This window comes from Crinia signifera, chromosome 5, assembly GCF_055691185.1.
Source record: "Crinia signifera chromosome 5, ASM5569118v1, whole genome shotgun sequence".
Lineage (NCBI taxonomy): Eukaryota > Metazoa > Chordata > Amphibia > Anura > Myobatrachidae > Crinia > Crinia signifera.
The window spans coordinates 281,989,905-282,007,453 of NC_139221.1; the positions used below are offsets into that span (position 1 = coordinate 281,989,905).

The 17,549-nt window shown below is 47.0% G+C and overlaps 1 protein-coding gene across 1 annotated transcript in view; it reads right to left on the reverse strand.

Moving 5' to 3' along the window:
* The window catches only part of DNAH11 (dynein axonemal heavy chain 11), a 262,190-nt gene that overhangs the window by 104,338 nt on the left and 140,303 nt on the right, over positions 1–17,549 (reverse strand). Inside the window, exons 41-45 of the mRNA XM_083189115.1 lie at positions 15,917–16,049; positions 13,377–13,504; positions 12,969–13,117; positions 11,206–11,359; positions 4,116–4,247 (exon numbers count right to left, since the gene is read on the reverse strand). Coding sequence (XP_083045241.1) covers positions 4,116–4,247; positions 11,206–11,359; positions 12,969–13,117; positions 13,377–13,504; positions 15,917–16,049 — 696 coding nt within the window. The remainder of the gene's footprint in view (positions 1–4,115; positions 4,248–11,205; positions 11,360–12,968; positions 13,118–13,376; positions 13,505–15,916; positions 16,050–17,549) is intronic.

Here is a 17,549-nt window from a genome sequence, read left to right on the forward strand (position 1 = left end):
GCCGATAGTAACCATCAGATTATGTTTCTTATTTACCATGTTCTAGAAGATACTATATAGAATTCCATTGGTTGCTAAGGACAACATTCCATCTTCAATAGAACTCCCCTCTTTGGAAATGTACCCTTCTGTGTGCATTTGTAAGGGATCTTTGTGCTATACTGGAGACTGGAGACAATTAGAATGGTTGAAAGAGAAAAAATGGGATTTATGACTGCTGCAGTCGTGGCAGATGGGTGGCAGGCAGCGGGGTCGGCCAGTGCGGGGCGGGCGTCCCTGCTACGGATGGGCAGTCAGTAGCGGGGTCCCCACGGCAGATGAGAACTAGTAGCGCTACTGGTTTCCACCCGCGAAGGGACCCCGCTACCTCCCTAGCGCTTCCCAGATCTCTGCTGCCCGAATCCCCGCTGCTTGGACCCCACGCTGCCCAGGTACCACCTGCCTCCATCCGGGGGGGGGGGGGGGGCACCACAATTTTGTTGTCCAGGGCCCCCACAGACCTTAAGCCGGCCCTATTATGATCACATTTTAAAAAAGAAATGGAAGAGGAACCAGTGGCGGAACTAGCGAACCATGGGCCCAGGTGCAAAAAATGCTCTGGGCCCCCGCGCAATCATTTTCCATTATGGAGGGGGGGGGGGGGGGCGCCGTAAAAATATCAGATGGGGCACAGAAAAATAGTTATATATTTATATAAATAAATAAAACCATTCCCTGTACATTTTTGTGAGAATAAAAAAAATAAAATAATAATACATATATATAAAATAATAATAATATACATACACCAGGTGACTAATCGCGCACTATGGGCGCTTTTCACACCGTTGCAAAGGGCTCAGCCCCCTTACCCTGTGAACTCCTTTATGTAGGGGCAGGTGTAGGTGTACTGCGGGATGCAAGGGTGGTGGTACAAGAGTGCCATGGCTGGGGGAAAGTACTCATAGGAGATTGAAGTAGCATGGCCTAGTTGCTCATATAGTAGGACGTGAACCTAGTAGCTGTCATCTACATACTCCTGCCTATTATACTGCAATCCATCGAGTCACTCAGGAAGGCTAAAGCCTTCTTGAGTGACTCGATCACTGTGTGGGCTCCCTTTGCCAAATGGAAAGCGTCTGGCTGGCCGCTCCATGACCTCCACAGGAACCTCCTCCAACTCGGTGCTAAGGTACCTCTGTTCTGTACCCTGCTCCCAGGTGTCCGACGTGCGTCTGGTGGCCATATTAGAGCAGGCATCCTGGCCCTGCTGCCTGTACCCTGCTGTCTGGTGGGACGGGCAGACTTTTACCTGCAGTGGGGGGAGAGAATTGATCCTGACTCCCTGGTGTGACATGCGAGCATATGGCGTGAGACAGCAGAGTAGAGGCAGCAGGGCCAGGATGCCTAGTGCAATATGGCCGCCGGATGCACGTCAGAGACCCAGGCTGCAAGCAGGGGACAGAACATAGGAACATTAGCACTGGGTGGGAGGAGGTACCGTGATGGTCAGAGAGTGGGTGGGCAGCCAGACGCTATCCACGTGGCAGCTGCAGTGTGAAAGTCCAACAGCATGGGCCAGTGATAGGGGTGTGTGGGCATTAGGGGGAGTAACGCTTTAGTGCTGGTGCAGTGGAAGGTGGGGGAACATGCAGCGTGTCAGCGCTGAAGTTCGGGATGCTGGGGGGCTAATGAAATTGGCTTCTACCACTGGGGGAGTTACTGGGCATGACAGCAGGAGGCATGGCTGTGCGACATGATAGGGGTGTGTGGCCATAAGGGGTACTAAAGGTGCAGGGCTTGTGCAGAGGAGGGTAGGGGGCAGGGCTGGTGCAAGATCCCCAGCAGCCTAGGAAAAATTTTAGCTTACCGCCCCCCTGCAGAGATGGAGGAGCCCAGGGCGGTAACACAAAAGTTGCTGCTAAACACTGCCCCCGCTATTAATTTATGAGGCACATGACCAGCGAAATAGGCAGCAGCGAATGAATGTCCGGTGTGCGGCTGCTTGCACGGAGCAGAGGAGATGTGTGGTACTTCACCTGACTGTCATTTCGCTCCTCTGCTCCTCTGCTCCTCTCCAACGGCACCTGTGTCACTATATGTGTGGGTGACACAGGTGCCCCAAATTGATTGTGCGGTGCAGTGGGCCCCCAGCCCCCATTTTTAAAATGTGTGCATAGAAGTGTGGCCCCCAGCTCCCCCTTAAGTGTACTTACCTCGGCTGCAGTGAGCCGCTCCTCTGCGCCGCCTGCTGAGCCTTGGAGCTGAACCTCTTCCTGTCTACTCGTCTGTCGTCTCACTCTCAGAGCAGCAACAGGCAGCCTTGCGATTGGCTGCCTGTTGCTAGACTACCGGAGTATACCAGTCCCAGGCTGGAAAGGATGCAGAGTCTGACGTGCAGGCAGGGTATGTCCCGGGCCGGCGTCCCATTCCGCGCTGTATGTCGCTTTATAGTACCAGTCCTGAGCCGCCACCCACGTACCCTGCGTACCCTCCTTCCCCCACACGGCGCACATATATATTTATATATAAAAAAAGTTCAATATGTCATGCCGGGCAGACAGTGGCATCGGGCCCCTTTAACCTCTTGGGCCCCGGTGCACTGCACCGTCTGCACCGGCGGTAGTTCCGCCCCTGAGAGGAACAATACAAAGAAAAATTGGTCTACAACCACCTTAAGCTTTCCAGAATGCAGATATTTACTTTATACAGTGTTTTGTAGTAGTTGTGTCTGGAGATCTAAAAGCCGCGTGGTGTTCAGTCAAGTATTTCCTGGATGATGCACTATGGGTGCAGGGGATGCGGTCATCTATTAGAATGAACTTAGGTCTACAGTCATTAGGTCGACCCCACTAGGTCGACTGGCAGGAAGGTCGACCTGACTTAAGGTCGACATGGGCCAAGGTCGACATGACTTAAGGTCGAATTTGCATAAAGGTCGACATGAGGAAGGTCGACTGGTCATAAGGTCGACATGGGTTTTTCACTGTTTTTTGAGCCGACATGTGCCGACAGGCGGTATTTCATGCCCTACCATCCACTAGGGCGTGGTGGGAGAATAAAATAGTGTGCCGAGCACAGCGAGGCACACCGTGCCCGAAGCATTGCGAGCGAAGCGAGCGATGCGAGGGTCCGATTCTCATTGCCAACTGTGTCCATGTCGACTGTGTCGACATTCGGATAAAAAAACAGTGAAAAACCCATGTCGACCTTATGACCAGTCGACCTTCCTCATGTCGACCTTTATGCAAATTCAACCTTAAGTCATGTCGACCTTGGCCCATGTCGACCTTAAGTCAGGTCGACCTTCCTGCCAGTCGACCTAGTGGGGTCGACCTAATGACTGTAGACCTAAATGCAGTCTGACGAATGATCCCATTCCGGGTGCAGGAAGTGTAGCCCACACACAGCAGCATTCACAGAATGTCAGAACATATTCAGCAAAGCATAAGCTACTGTATGTTTACCACCTGCATTACCTGGATAAGGGCCAGATGTATCAAGCTTCAAAAAGAGATATAGCGGAGACTGATAAACAACCAGCTCTGATCATTATCTATTTTGAAGCTTGACACATATAAATAAATAAATCAACAAACACATAATTTTTTTTTACATATTTTACAAATCTTCATGTAAATCATGCTCTAAATGTAAAATATAAGATTGGTGCATGGGGATGACTAGAGGGAACGCGGTACACACATGTGTTGTAAGAGAGCATAGTGTAATGGAAAATCCAGTCTCCCTTCTTAGATAAAGTGTTTAAGCTGTAACTTGGTTGGGCCTGATCATCTTTGTTCTCTCCAACCATTCTGAAGTATGAAAGAAAAGATGGGAATATCAAGAAAGAAAAAACACACAAAAGACTGAGCAATTACACAAGAGCAGGAGACAGAGAAAGTTAATAAAGGAAAATTACATGGTGACGAGCAGACATAAAGACCTTGCCATGTTTGATGTCATGTGTATGAATATTTCACCCTTCTTACAGTTCTACTGATGAATGAATACGCTTCCCACCATTTGAATATGCTATGCGTCTTTTGATGCACTGTTAAACATAAGACAAAGCTATTTGCTATAGCCTAAAATGCATATACATAAATATCATCAACCAAACTGTCACAACAAACCTGGTCTCTGTGCAGGGCCCCAGCGAAAGCCCAGATACAGGCGAAGACAAAGTATAACTCGCATAGTTCTCGTGATGCGTCTGGTGGGACATTGTCTGGGATCAAGAGACAGTCCAGTAGAGAACACAGAGTCTACATGGGATGCAGAATAGAGTAAGACCAACAAAGATGGACTTTTGTATTCACAATTACTCACAGACTAGCTTCTACAATAGACTTCACATCAAGTATTAATATGCTCAATTTAACAGAAGATCTAAAAATACCTAAGAAAAAGTGCTCTCCGTTTCTTACAGGAAGGTTCTTTGAATGCTTTGTCTTTTATCTGGGGCATCCACTTGCACTAAGTCATGACAGGGTATTGTCTAATCGCTGTGCCCAATTATCACCCCACAAATGACATAACTTTCTTGTTGGATAAAATTGGCCACAGCAGCCATCTTTATTGAAACAATACAAAATTAACAATAATCAAAAACATTCCCCACGGAAGGTGGTCCCCGAGGCCCTCAATAAATCAATCCACACCTCTAAGCACTTCCAGGAGTTGTTACCCCCAGCCGATAGCGATTGGCTCGAGGGCACCAATTGTCAACACCCAGTGCTCATTAATTAGCCTCACCCAGGGGAGTCCAGCCCCCTCATGGGGCCCTCCCCGCCGCATAATTAAGCCTCAATGCCACTAACCTCGAGGACCCCCCTCCGCACAGGCCACTGTGACAAAAGACAACCTATCAATAATTCTTCCTAAAAATTATAAAATTAGGGAGGGTGGGTGGGAGCTGTTCAGAAAAATCTCCCAGTGACCCCTATTTCCTGCCTGCACTCTGCTTATATACCCTTACTACACCCCGTTAAGCCCCTCCCCCTATGACCCTCTCCTTAGACACCCCTTCTATGACTGTCCAGCTAGTCAGCTCCCTACAAACCCTGTCAGGGGAGCCTACCCCCAGGCTTTGCCTCCAGTCCGGCTCCTACATGACAGGGTATTGTCTAATCGCTGTGCCCAATTATCCCCCCACAAATGACATAACTCTCTTGTTGGATAAAATTGGCCACAGCAGCCATCTTTATTGAAACAATACAAAATTAACAATAATCAAAAACATTCCCCACGGAAGGTGGTCCCCGAGGCCCTCAATAAATCAATCCACACCTCTAAGCACTTCCAGGAGTTGTTACCCCCAGCCGATAGCGATTGGCTCGAGGGCACCAATTGTCAACACCCAGTGCTCATTAATTAGCCTCACCCACTAACCTCGAGGACCCCCCTCCGCCACCAAGCACGGGGTTAAGCCCTTGACCCCTGGCGACCCCCCCACATCCGGAACGCTGTTTCTATCCCTTCCTGTAGTCCCAAGGACCAAACATCGATCCCTACAGCGTTCAAATGCACACCGTCTCCTCTCCAAAAAGCACCGGCACCAGACTCAAGTTCCCTGTGCCTCACCACTACCGCGCCGTTTCTAGCCATAAAACGCCCAATTGCCCTGTTGACTTTTATCCGTGCCTTATTGATCTTGTCAGCCGACCTTGCATCCCTCCAATAACGGCGCGGCACAATATCCGACCAAACTGTGATCACCTCTGGAAACATTGCCCATAAACGTAGGAGATCAAACTTGATATCCCGTATCAACTCCCTAAATGGTCTGCTCCCAAGGTCATTCCCTCCCACGTGCAACACTAATATGTCGGGAGCCCTATCGAGCCGAACAAAACGGTGAAATTCCTGTAACATTCCACTCCATACCATACCGCGCTTCCCCAGCCATCGAACCACTGCCTCCTCTCTATCCAAACCTAGCTGGCGGCCGTTCGGTCTGACATCAGCCCGCAAAGCTCCCCAAAAGACATATGAATGTCCTAAAATCCAAATCAGGCACGGGGGATGCCCTAAAATTAGAAAGAACACAATCAGCCTCAACAATCCCCTAAACGAACATATGAACGAAAACGAGACGATTCCCATCGCCCAATGCGCTTAATCAGCTCATCTCCCAAACCCATCCTAGCAGCCTCAGTTGCGGCCCCGATGCGGAAAGAGTGACCCGCGTATTCCTCCCCCTTGAGGCCCAACGTCCGCAGGACTGCTCTAAACACGCTTGTGAACTGGAACCGTGATAAAAAGGACCCATTCGCATGCATCAGCAAAGGATCCCTTTCTCTGCCCACTCTGACTTCCTTAAATATCCTCAGCCGTGCTACCGGGCACATATCTGAGCCCGGTACAGAGAAGAGAACTACCTTCTTCCCCCTCCCTAATTGATCCGTCTTAGACCTCCTCACCACTAGCTCCACCCTATCCGAGTATAAATCCACATCCTCCCCTAACAAACCTCCCGGCCTGGAGACGCTTGTACTCACGAGTTCACCAATCCGCAGTGCCCCGAAGAAGGCAAGCGAAAAGGCTACCCCGAACAACCTTTCCTCGAAATTGGAACTACAGACCTCACCCAACTTCCTGCCCATATTCTGCAACAACTGGAAGGACACCGGCCTTCTCTGATCCTGTACTACATGTCCTTTTCTCCAGCCTTTTAAAGCCTGCGCAATCAGGAAATTCTTTGTGACATCAGGCCTCCCACCTGCACGAAACCCAAAAGCTAAGCCCGCCATACAGCGCGTGATCTTAGCCACTGACCAACCAATCTCCTTACAATGGCCTATGTATAGCAAGACAGCCAACTCGTCATCATCCTCTTTCAAACCTACTACCTCACGCCATTCTAACCAGCTCCGCCATTCCTGATTGTATGCCGACCATGTATTTGGGGCCAAGGATTCCCTGATGAGCTGATCGACTACCCGTCCAGCAGAGCCCAGAGCCGACTCGGGAACCCGGTCCCCTCCCTGTCCGCCTCTGGCGCCAACTCCCGGAATCGTTCCCACTGTGAACGAGATAAAGAATCCGCAATGCCGTTAGAGACACCGGGAACGTGCCTAGCCACAACCCACAAATTCAAAGCCAGACATTCCAATACCAACTGCTGCAAAATAGTAACCACCGGCGGTGAAGATGCCGACAATTGATTAATAGCCATGACCACCCCCAAATTATCGCAGTAAAAACAAATCTTCCTATCGCGGAACAGCTCCCCCCAAACAACAACTGCAACCAAAATAGGAAACAATTCCAACAATGCTAAATTTTTAACCAAGCCTCTCTGCACCCAAGACTCCGGCCACCGGCCCACACACCAATGTCCCTGGCAATAAGCCCCAAAACCGCCACTCCCAGCGGCGTCTGTGAAAAGGTCTAGCTCTGTAGCCACGCACGTGTCTGACATCCACAACGCCCTGCCATTAAAGGTTTCCAGAAAAGATGCCCACACCCGCAAGTCCCCTTTCAACTCACTACCTAATCTGACAAAATGATGAGGAAGAACCACCCCTGCTGTCGCTGCTGCCAGCCTCCTGCTGAAAATGCGGCCCATCGGCATAATGCGACACGCAAAATTCAACTTACCCAGCAAGGACTGTAATTCCCTCAATCTGATTTTCTTCAACAGCAACGCCCTCCCTACCTCGGCCTTCAAACCCAGTAACTTTTCTTCAGGCAAGCGACACTTCATATTCACAGTATCAATGACAATACCCAAAAAACTGATCACAGTCGCAGGGCCCTCCGTCTTTCCCGGAGCAAGCGGGACCCCAAAGTCTGCCGACACCCTTTCAACAGTCCTCAACAATAAATCACATACACCGGTCCCCCCGGGACCAATACATAAAAAATCATCTAGGTAATGAATAACTGAACTGCACCCAGAGACATCCTTAACCACCCACTCCAAAAAGGAACTAAAGGCCTCAAAATAAGCACACGACAAGGAGCACCCCATCGGTAAACAACGATCAACAAAAAACTCCCCATCCCAACAACATCCCAACAAGCGCAAACTGGTTGGATGAACAGGCAGCAACCGGAATGCCGATTCAATATCAGTCTTTGCCAACATGGCCCCTTTCCCAAACCGCTTCACCCACTTAACGGCCGCATCAAAGGATGTATAAACCACCGAGCAGATGTCGGGGTCAATGCCATCATTGACCGACGCCCCTTTTGGGAAGGATAAATGGTGTATCAGACGAAACTTGTTCGCCTCCTTTTTTGGCACCACCCCCAACGGAGAGACTATCAAATCTGGCCACGGTGCCGCCCTAAACGGTCCAGCCATACGACCCAGCTGCACCTCCTTAAACAGTTTTTCCTGCACCACTGCAGGATGCTCCCTAGCAGACTTCAAATTCCTCCTAAAACTTCCTGACACCTGCACGTCAGAAGGTATCTTAAAACCTTCCCTAAACCCCTCCTCCAACAAGGCGGCTGTCCGCTGGTCAGGATACCTACGCAGATAACCCAGCATCCTTTCCAGCCGAACTGGTGTCGCCCCCTTTTGAACTACTGTCTCGGGACTTCCCTCTGAAGCATTTATTTGCCCCATGGTTCCCTCCACATGATGAACATTCATGCTTGAATTTGCATTTTGCTCCAAACCGGCATGACCCGTCGTTGAAGGCAAAGCAGAGTCCCTTCTGCATGGCCGTCCCGCTTGTGGCCTCTCTCGGCCCCCCCCCATCCCCACGAAAGGGCTGCCCACTTTTTATGGGGGCCGTTACCTTTAACCATAAAGCAATATCCTTATGATCCCAATGAATGTTGGGGCGAACCGCCTTCCTCTGCCTAAACTGCTCATCATACCTGAGCCAGGCCATGCCCCCGTACACACGGTATGCCTCTCCTATCGCATCCATGTAACAGAATAAGCCTGAACAATTGTCAGGTGCCTTCTCCCCAATCACACTAGCTAAAATAGCAAATGCCTGTAACCAATTTGTGAATGACCGCGGTATCAGCCGATACCGCCGCCGTTCCTCCTCCTCCTTTTTCTCCTCCTTGCGGGGCCTATCCAGGTTAAAACGCTCTAAGGGTAGTAATGAAAATATATCCACATATTCCCCTTTCCAAATCTTCTCCCTCACCTCCTGCTTCAGGTGGGCCCCCAATGGCCCCTCAAAACATACATACATACACCTCCCCTTTCGCAGTGTCACTAAGCCTCCCACTCTCATCCTGCATCACCACACTGCCCCCTTCAGCCCCTGCCCTGCTGCTGCTTTGCTCCCCGCCGGATACCAGCACCACGCTGCTCCCCGGCACCCCACTGCTAACCGGCACCCCACTGCTAACCGTCACCCCACTGCTAACCGGCACCCCACTGCTAACAGGCACACTATTACTGACCGGCACACTAATGCTAGCTGGTGTGCCCGAATTCTGCGGTGCCCATGCTGCCGCCGGGGACGGCCCCGCCCCCTGCCGCAAACCCACCAGCCAATCTGCAAAACCACTCAATAATTCGGTAAAGCCCCTACTCATTTCCCCCTGGGGGGGGTTAACCCTCCCCCCCCCCTGACTTTGTGCTAAAGCATTAATAGACATAGAGACAGACTCACCAGGCTGCCTGGGGGCTGTGAACCCAGCAGCCGCAGGTCCAGTGTCCTGACGGGTCCCAGATGAAGAAGGACCAGGTATCTCTCCATCGTCTGCTGACGCTGCCATCTCTCTTCTCCTGTCCTCCCGACCTTCAGGTATAGCACCAGCCGGCGTGACCGCGTTGGAGGCGGAGCCAGCTGTGCATCTCTCGCTCCGTGTACCAGGCCTGCGGTCCGCAGCCTGTACTTCTGCCCCCCTGGCACGACTCACCCCGCGCTGGGCAGCAGCATGCCCCGCATGCCCCGCCGCTCCAGGTCCAGACCCACGTGACGCCGGATCTTCTTGCACGTGGGGGGGGTTCCCCCCGCGCGGAGGGTTCCGCCTGCATGTTGGATTCCTCCCAGACCTGGTCCTGCGGGCGGAAGGTGCCCGGCCCGCAGCCTGGCCTGGAGGGTCCCTGACGGGGCTCCTAGAACGGCGCTGAACCCTGGGGGACACGGATGGGCTGAAGCGCTCCAGAGGCCTGGACCTCCGAGGCCGTGCGCCCGCTGGAGCAGCCTCCTGCGTTGCTGCTCCCAGTCCCCCCAGCAGACCTGACATCTGCTGCTGCAGCCACTCTGTCCCTCTGTTGCCTGCTGCCTCCCTGAGGGCAGCCAGCGCTGCAGATACCTCAGCATCAGCGTTTGGGGAAGCCATGGGAGATGCAGTGCTGCTTAGCTGTTCAGAAAAATCTCCCAGTGACCCCTATTTCCTGCCTGCACTCTGCTTATATACCCTTACTACACCCCGTTAAGCCCCTCCCCCTATGGCCCTCTCCTTAGACACCCCTTCTATGACTGTCCAGCTAGTCAGCTCCCTACAAACCCTGTCAGGGGAGCCTACCCCCAGGCTTTGCCTCCAGTCCGGCTCCTACAGCACAAGCATAGACTAACTGCCTGGCCTGGCGGGCTGAAAGGCTACTCTTATCGCTGCTCTGGTTACAGCTTTTTGATAATATTGAGAGATTTTCTATCACTGCAATGAGCAGCAATGCAACATCTTTGTTTAAAAGTTGACTTTAGTATACCTCCCAACTGTCCCGGCCTGCAGGGTGAGGGGCAGTTGGGAGTCACCGCTGCCACTCGCTAGGCAGTGGTGAATAGACACACAGCATCTATTCCCCACAGGTAGATCGGCAGTAGCGGCAAAACAAGGTGTGGACTCGCACGAGCGACTTGATTTGAAGGCCACGTCCCTACATTTCAGCCAAGCGTGAAGGTCCCGCTAGGCCCCCATGAAAGGTAGGCTTTATAAATTGCCCCATTTAAAGAGAACCAAATGGACTGGGGTACTAGAATTGGATGTATGTAGTGGAAGGCCGCAAGTGGTGGTCCACAATGGTTCTTGGCTGCAGGTAATAGGTATCCTGAAACTCGCACGTGTGTGCACGCCTGTGCTATACAGATGGAACAGTTAAAGTGTTTTCATTTTATATCTCATAAATTAACATATTCATGTCTAGAGTGCCTTGGGTTGGTGGTCCAGGACCAATCATAGTGATTTTAATAAAAAACATGTCTGACCTATACACAGTGAGTGAATACAATACCAGCTGACTAACTTAGTCAGTTAGGTCTACTAGTCATTATCAACAATTTAGAAGGTGAAGCTTACCTGCACCATGCTGTTCTCTGAAATGGGTGTGATGGTCTTAAAGTGGCCGGTGCGGAACTGCTCCAGACACAGTGGAACATACTTGTCAAACAGAATAGTCAAATTTGCTTTTTCAGTTTGGCTATTTCTGGTTTCTATCCAGCTGGTCACATACCTGAAAAGAAAAAAGTTAAAGCAAGTTTAAGGTGATAATCTGTGCAGGTGCACAACTATATATTCCGTATAGCAAAACCTTCTGGCCTCATCTGTGGTTTCCCTGTTCCTCGTTACATCAATCCAGGAAGCCACAACTCACTACTATTAAGTGTGAAGGATTTAAATGTTCCACTTCAACAGAACTCTACCGAAGAGTTATGGATGGCTCCTGAGGTTTTTGGCTTCATGGAGGCAGGAGCGGAACTCCCAAGCCCTGAATAGGGACCTGCATGTACAGCAGCACCTGTGGGTCCAACTGGCTCTATTCCATGATCTCTGCAATAGAGGACAGCTACGGTTTGGTACCACTCAGCCCGTGCTGAAACAAGTGACAGCACCACTGCTGCTGGACTGTGACATGGACCGCACCGGTAAACACTGATTCTGCATATGTGTCTTGACAAAAGCACATTAAAGTGTTGAAATGTTGGTAATGACACAGCCTTGTCCTATTGTTTATATGAAGCTCAGAGTGCAGCCTTCCTGGTCCTTTGCATTATTTGTCTGAAGTTGGCTGTGGCCATCTGGAGGGCACCGGCACAGCATTAATAAAACCCAGGAGTGTAGGTATTTGGGCCAATATACACATAAATATACACACACGTTATATAATATTAGTTCTCTCTTTTTTGGGAGGGGGGCACCAAACTTCAGCTCGGCTCCGGTTGACTGGGATGAGCTTGCAACTCTTCATGGAGGTGCAGGTTTTATTAAGGAGGGATTGTCCAAAAGCTTGGTAAAATAAAGTAAGCATCCCAAGTTTCAGGGGGCGGCCAAAGTCAGAGCTGTCCCAAGTTAAAATAGAGATACATGGGAGCTTGAGGTTGATATAATCCCAGGTGACGTGTCGCCAAACATCAAAGCTATGGTCAGCTGTCCACATAACTGTCTACTACAGTGGCAAATCTTTGCTGGTTTTCCTGTGCACCTCCATGAGGTGGTCTCAGAGTGTGTGCAGCGTCTTTCAGAGATATCTTCGGAGTGCACCCCAAATGTCTCCACTTTTTTCTTCTCTTATTTTGGTCTCAGAGTGTACCCCATGACCGTTCTGGAATTCAAACTGCCAACATGCCTAATAACTTACACAATATGATACGGAGATAGATCAAAAGTTAAAAAGCTGTAGAGAATGTAACACAAATATATAAAAAGAGTATAGAAGATCTATTCAATTGCTATATACATAGGTACCACAATCAACCATTGAACCTTTTCAAGTCCAACGTCTAGTCAGGCTCAACAGACATTAAAATCATTCAACATTCAATGTAGACCATTTTTTTATTGAAAAATATAAATAATTACAATTAATTTAAACCAAAAAAAAAGTGGACTGAAAAAGGTTAAATTACAAATACAGACTATAGCCTGTAACTGAATGAAACGGCAGGACGTATGGACAACTGCTGAAATATGGATCTTGAACACCTTTTCCAATGCAGTGGAGACTTTAAGCAGCATTCCAAGACTCGCTTTAGAAATTATTCATTGAGAAATACACATATTTTAATTAATTTCAAAGTCTTTTCATTTTTAGACAAGTCAGCTGTATTTTTCCAGTTACTTACGGATTCCAGCCAAGATCCTGGGGGTTGACATAAAGAATTCCTGCTCTAGATACAGTGGCAGGTGTTGCAGTCTTCAAATGATGAATCTCAAAAACCAAACGCATCATTGGAGTCAGAGGGATTCTTTCGTTGCTCGCAAGTGTCAGGACCTATATAGAATAAACACACTTACTGTGTGCTCATTTGTAATGATTAGCTGAACCGACATGCCAAATTCTTGTCAATATGCCTATAACTTGCAGAATATAAAGTAATAAATGAGACTAGTAAATTAAACATCAAATGGCCCAAAATGTCACCTAAAATGACTGGTCACAGAAAAGCTGCAAAACTAAAGATCTCATAGATTGCCGCCCCCGATATTCATATACATGAAGAGTAGAGAGATCGTATTTATGTTTTATTCACCTTATTGTCATCCATCACTGTATTCAGGGATTCAATCCACATAGGATCAATGTCACCATCAAGGACAATCCACTTTGGACCCTCGTGACTTATGTTAGCCTGTTCCCTCATAAGACTAGAAAACAGACCTGGAGAACAAAGCATTATAATCAAAATGGCAAAGCAAGCTTCTATATTTGGCCAACACAACATCGGAAAGCTACAACACCAACATGACAAGGAATTCGTAATCAGGACTGCTTCATCAAGCATATGTAATAGCAGTCTGAGGAACCCTTTTTTCCCTGGAATGTTAGTCTATTGTTTTTAAATGAAAAATAAGAAAACTATACAATTTAAGTTTTTATATATATATATATATATATATATATATATATATATATATATATATATATATATAAAAATATATATATATATATATATATATCGAAAAGATCCCTCCCTTGTTGGAGGGGGGGAAATGAACACTCTCCTTGTAATAATCAAAATAAAGTCACTGGGGTTGTAGAGTCAACAATAAAAAATTTAATCCAATGTGTACAATTCCATCAATGCCCCGACGTTTCGGTCCACAAACGGACCTTCCTCAAGGAGCTTTTAGATGGTACATCAGCGCATAAAGTATCCTATGCCTCAGCCCTGGAGGACCTGGAAACAGCCACTCCAGGGCTGAGGCATAGGATACTTTATGCGCTGATGTACCATCTAAAAGCTCCTTGAGGAAGGTCCGTTTGTGGACCGAAACGTCGGGGCATTGATGGAATTGTACACATTGGATTACATTTTTTATTGTTGACTCTACAACCCCAGTGACTTTATTTTGATTATTACAAGGAGAGTGTTCATTTTCCCCCCTCCAACAAGGGAGGGATCTTTTCGATATGTTTGGGGCACATGGTGAACCATGCTGACCCCTTGTGAACACCCCAGAAATTACTACTCTACACAGTGAGAGTGCGGTCTCTTTCGATTCTATATATATATATATATATATATATATATATATATATGTGACGAAAGTTGAATAAACTGAAATGTTGATCACAGCAGTGGCGTTCTTCCCCTGTTTGTTTTGATACCTTCAAGACCCGTGAGAGCCTACAAACCCCAAATCCCCCCTATATACACACACACGCACACACACACAGCCGAATTTCCCATTAGGCACGTGAGACACGTGCCTAGGGGCGGCACATGTTTGGGGGCGGCACTTGGATGCCTGTGATAGTACTGTCAGCCCAAAATGCACCAATAACTGCAAAATATCCACTGTACTGTACTATGTTCCATTTTAAATAGTGTAAATGGATAGGACATGCAGATACTGCCCCTGTAATCTGTCCTACTTAGTAAATATGTATTCATAATAAAAGAACATGTCACAGTTAGTGGCTTTATTTGATAAATCTATTATATTGGCTATGAGTGATCAATAAAAATAATACAATTAGGTGGGGGGGGGGGGGGGGTGCGAACATTATTGTTGTGCCTAGGGGCGCCCTGCACACACACACACACACACACACACACACACACACACATTATATATATATATATAATCTGCCATATATTATAGGTGGTAAATATATATTGAATTTTGTTTAACTACAACCTTTTGTACTGTATACCTTATGAATTAGAACTCCATATAGTAAAATCACAATTTATTACAATTCCATCATCATTGAATACAATACATCATAGTTATACCAAATATTTGTTCACTAATGGAGGGATATTATTTCATAGGAGAATTATTGCTTCAACAGATCGATCAACCCTGTCGGTGTTGGATCTGATATCTCTCTCTCACTATCAAGCTGTGTACACACGCTTAGATTTTTCCCTGTTTTCGATTCGATTTTGCCTAAAGAAGCAAAATCGAATCCAAATCGAATGGTTTTTAGGACACTTTCGATCTGCATTCGATTCGATGCGCGTTCCCGTTTTCTCAAAATCGAATAGAAAAATTTACTGTGCAGCCAAGGAAATCTCGAATTCGACCCAGTAAATCGAATGAGTACATTGTGCCTACATTGTGAAATCGAATTGAATGCAAAAGTACAGATCTAATGCCAAATCGAATGGGATGATCTAATGCCAGATCTAATAGGAAATCAAATCTAACATCAAATCTAAAGCAAATCTAAGCGTGTGTACAGGGCTTGACTCTCACTCTCTACCACAGGCCTGGCCAACCTGTGGCTCTCCAGCTGTTGTGAATCTACAAGTTCCAGCATGCCTTGCAACAGTATTGCTATAAGAGAATGTGGCAAAGCATGCTGGGATGTGTAGTTTCACAACTGGAGAGCCACAGATTGCCCAGGCCTGAACTAAAAGTTGCATATAGTGTGAAAACAACTTAAAACCTGTCCTTTAAATAAGTAAAACAAAGTTATTTGGGCTTTTATAAGGCAATGACAGCCTATCTCTTTATTTCTAGCTAAGATTTAATACATACACCCCTAAGTTTTTGCATTTGGCATAGATCAATAAACCAATAATTAAGTCGAACTACAAAAATCATCATAGATAACTACCGTCTTTCCACTCTCTTGTGCTCGGGTGGATAAAGCCAAATAGTTCATCAGTGGTCACAGCCTTTGGGTTCAAATCATTCCACACGGCCTTTTGTTTGCGGTTTATGTATGTCCGGTTTAGAGTCTTTAATACCTGAAAAGAGAAAGAGTAATTTTTTAAAATATATTTTTAAGCCTCCAAACTTTTAAGTGTTCCCTGAAAACTCACCTCTTCAGGCAAGCCTATCATATTTAAATACCACACACAAAGAGCCGGATTAAGGCTCCAGGGGGCCTGGGGTACTTAAGACAAGGGGGGAACAAACACAGTTAAACATACACCTAAAACACATAAACAAAGTGAATGCACACCAAATGCACACACTCACAGCATACTTACACACAACCAGCACATACAAACATACATAAAAAAAGACATAGCATACATACAGACACACAAATGCATGCATGCATGCATACATACATACATACATACACACACACACACACACACGCACACGCACACAAACAAATGCATACAGCATTCATTCCCTTCTGGACTTGCAACTTGATGGGACTGCTATGCTATTACTGGTGCCTGTCCTTGTGTTTCCCTCCTATGTCCCTATAGATTGTAAGTTTGCAGCAGGGCCCTCTTACCTCTATGTCTATTTGTTTTACCCAGTTTGTTTTATCACTGTCTACAATTGTAAAGCGCAACGGAATCTTCTGCGCTATATAAGAAACTGTAAATAAAATAAATATATATACATTTTTATATATTTATTTATTTATTTACAGTTTCTTATATAGAGCAGCATATTCCCTATAAGGATAGAATTCCATAGCATGGCAGTCCCTTCAGATTACAAGACAGTCCTGATGGGATGCAATTAGATATGAATGCTACTGGAGGTTATGTGGGGGTTTCTGAATATGATAAGCTTGCCTGAAGAGGTGAGTTTTTAGGGAACACTTGAAAGTTTGGAGGCTAGAGAACAGTCTTAATGTGTGTGGAAGGGCATTCCATAAGGTGGGTGCTGCCCGACAAAAGTCCTGCAAGTGTAAGTGGGAGCAAGTAATGAGTGTGGATGAGAGACGCAGATCTTTTTCAGAGCGGAGAGGTCGGGTGGGGATATATTTTGAGATAAGTGAAGAGATATAAGTCGGTGTAGTCAGAGTGATGGCTTTGTATGTAAGAATGTGTTAAATATATATATATATATATATATATATATATATATATATATATTCCAGTAATCTGGCACTCTTGTTCTTTAAAAAGAATAATGTTAAGTGCTCCGGTGCCTTCCTTGAACCACGGGTGTTCAATATAAATCCAACAAATGAGGCGGCACTCGTCAGGCTTGGTATGCAAAATAACTTTGGTTTATTCTAACATGTTTCGGGAGTAATGTCCTCCCGTCGTCAGGGATGATCCCTGACGACGGGAGGACATTACTCCCGAAACATGTTAGAATAAACCAAAGTTATTTTGCATACCAAGCCTGACGAGTGCCGCCTCATTTGTTGAATTTATATATATATATTAGTTAGTGTAGGACTTGCAGTGAAATGGGGTCCCTTGGCGATGGGCTGCAAGCTTAAATGCATTGATCAATTCATGAACTAAAACCCCATTATTTATTTATTG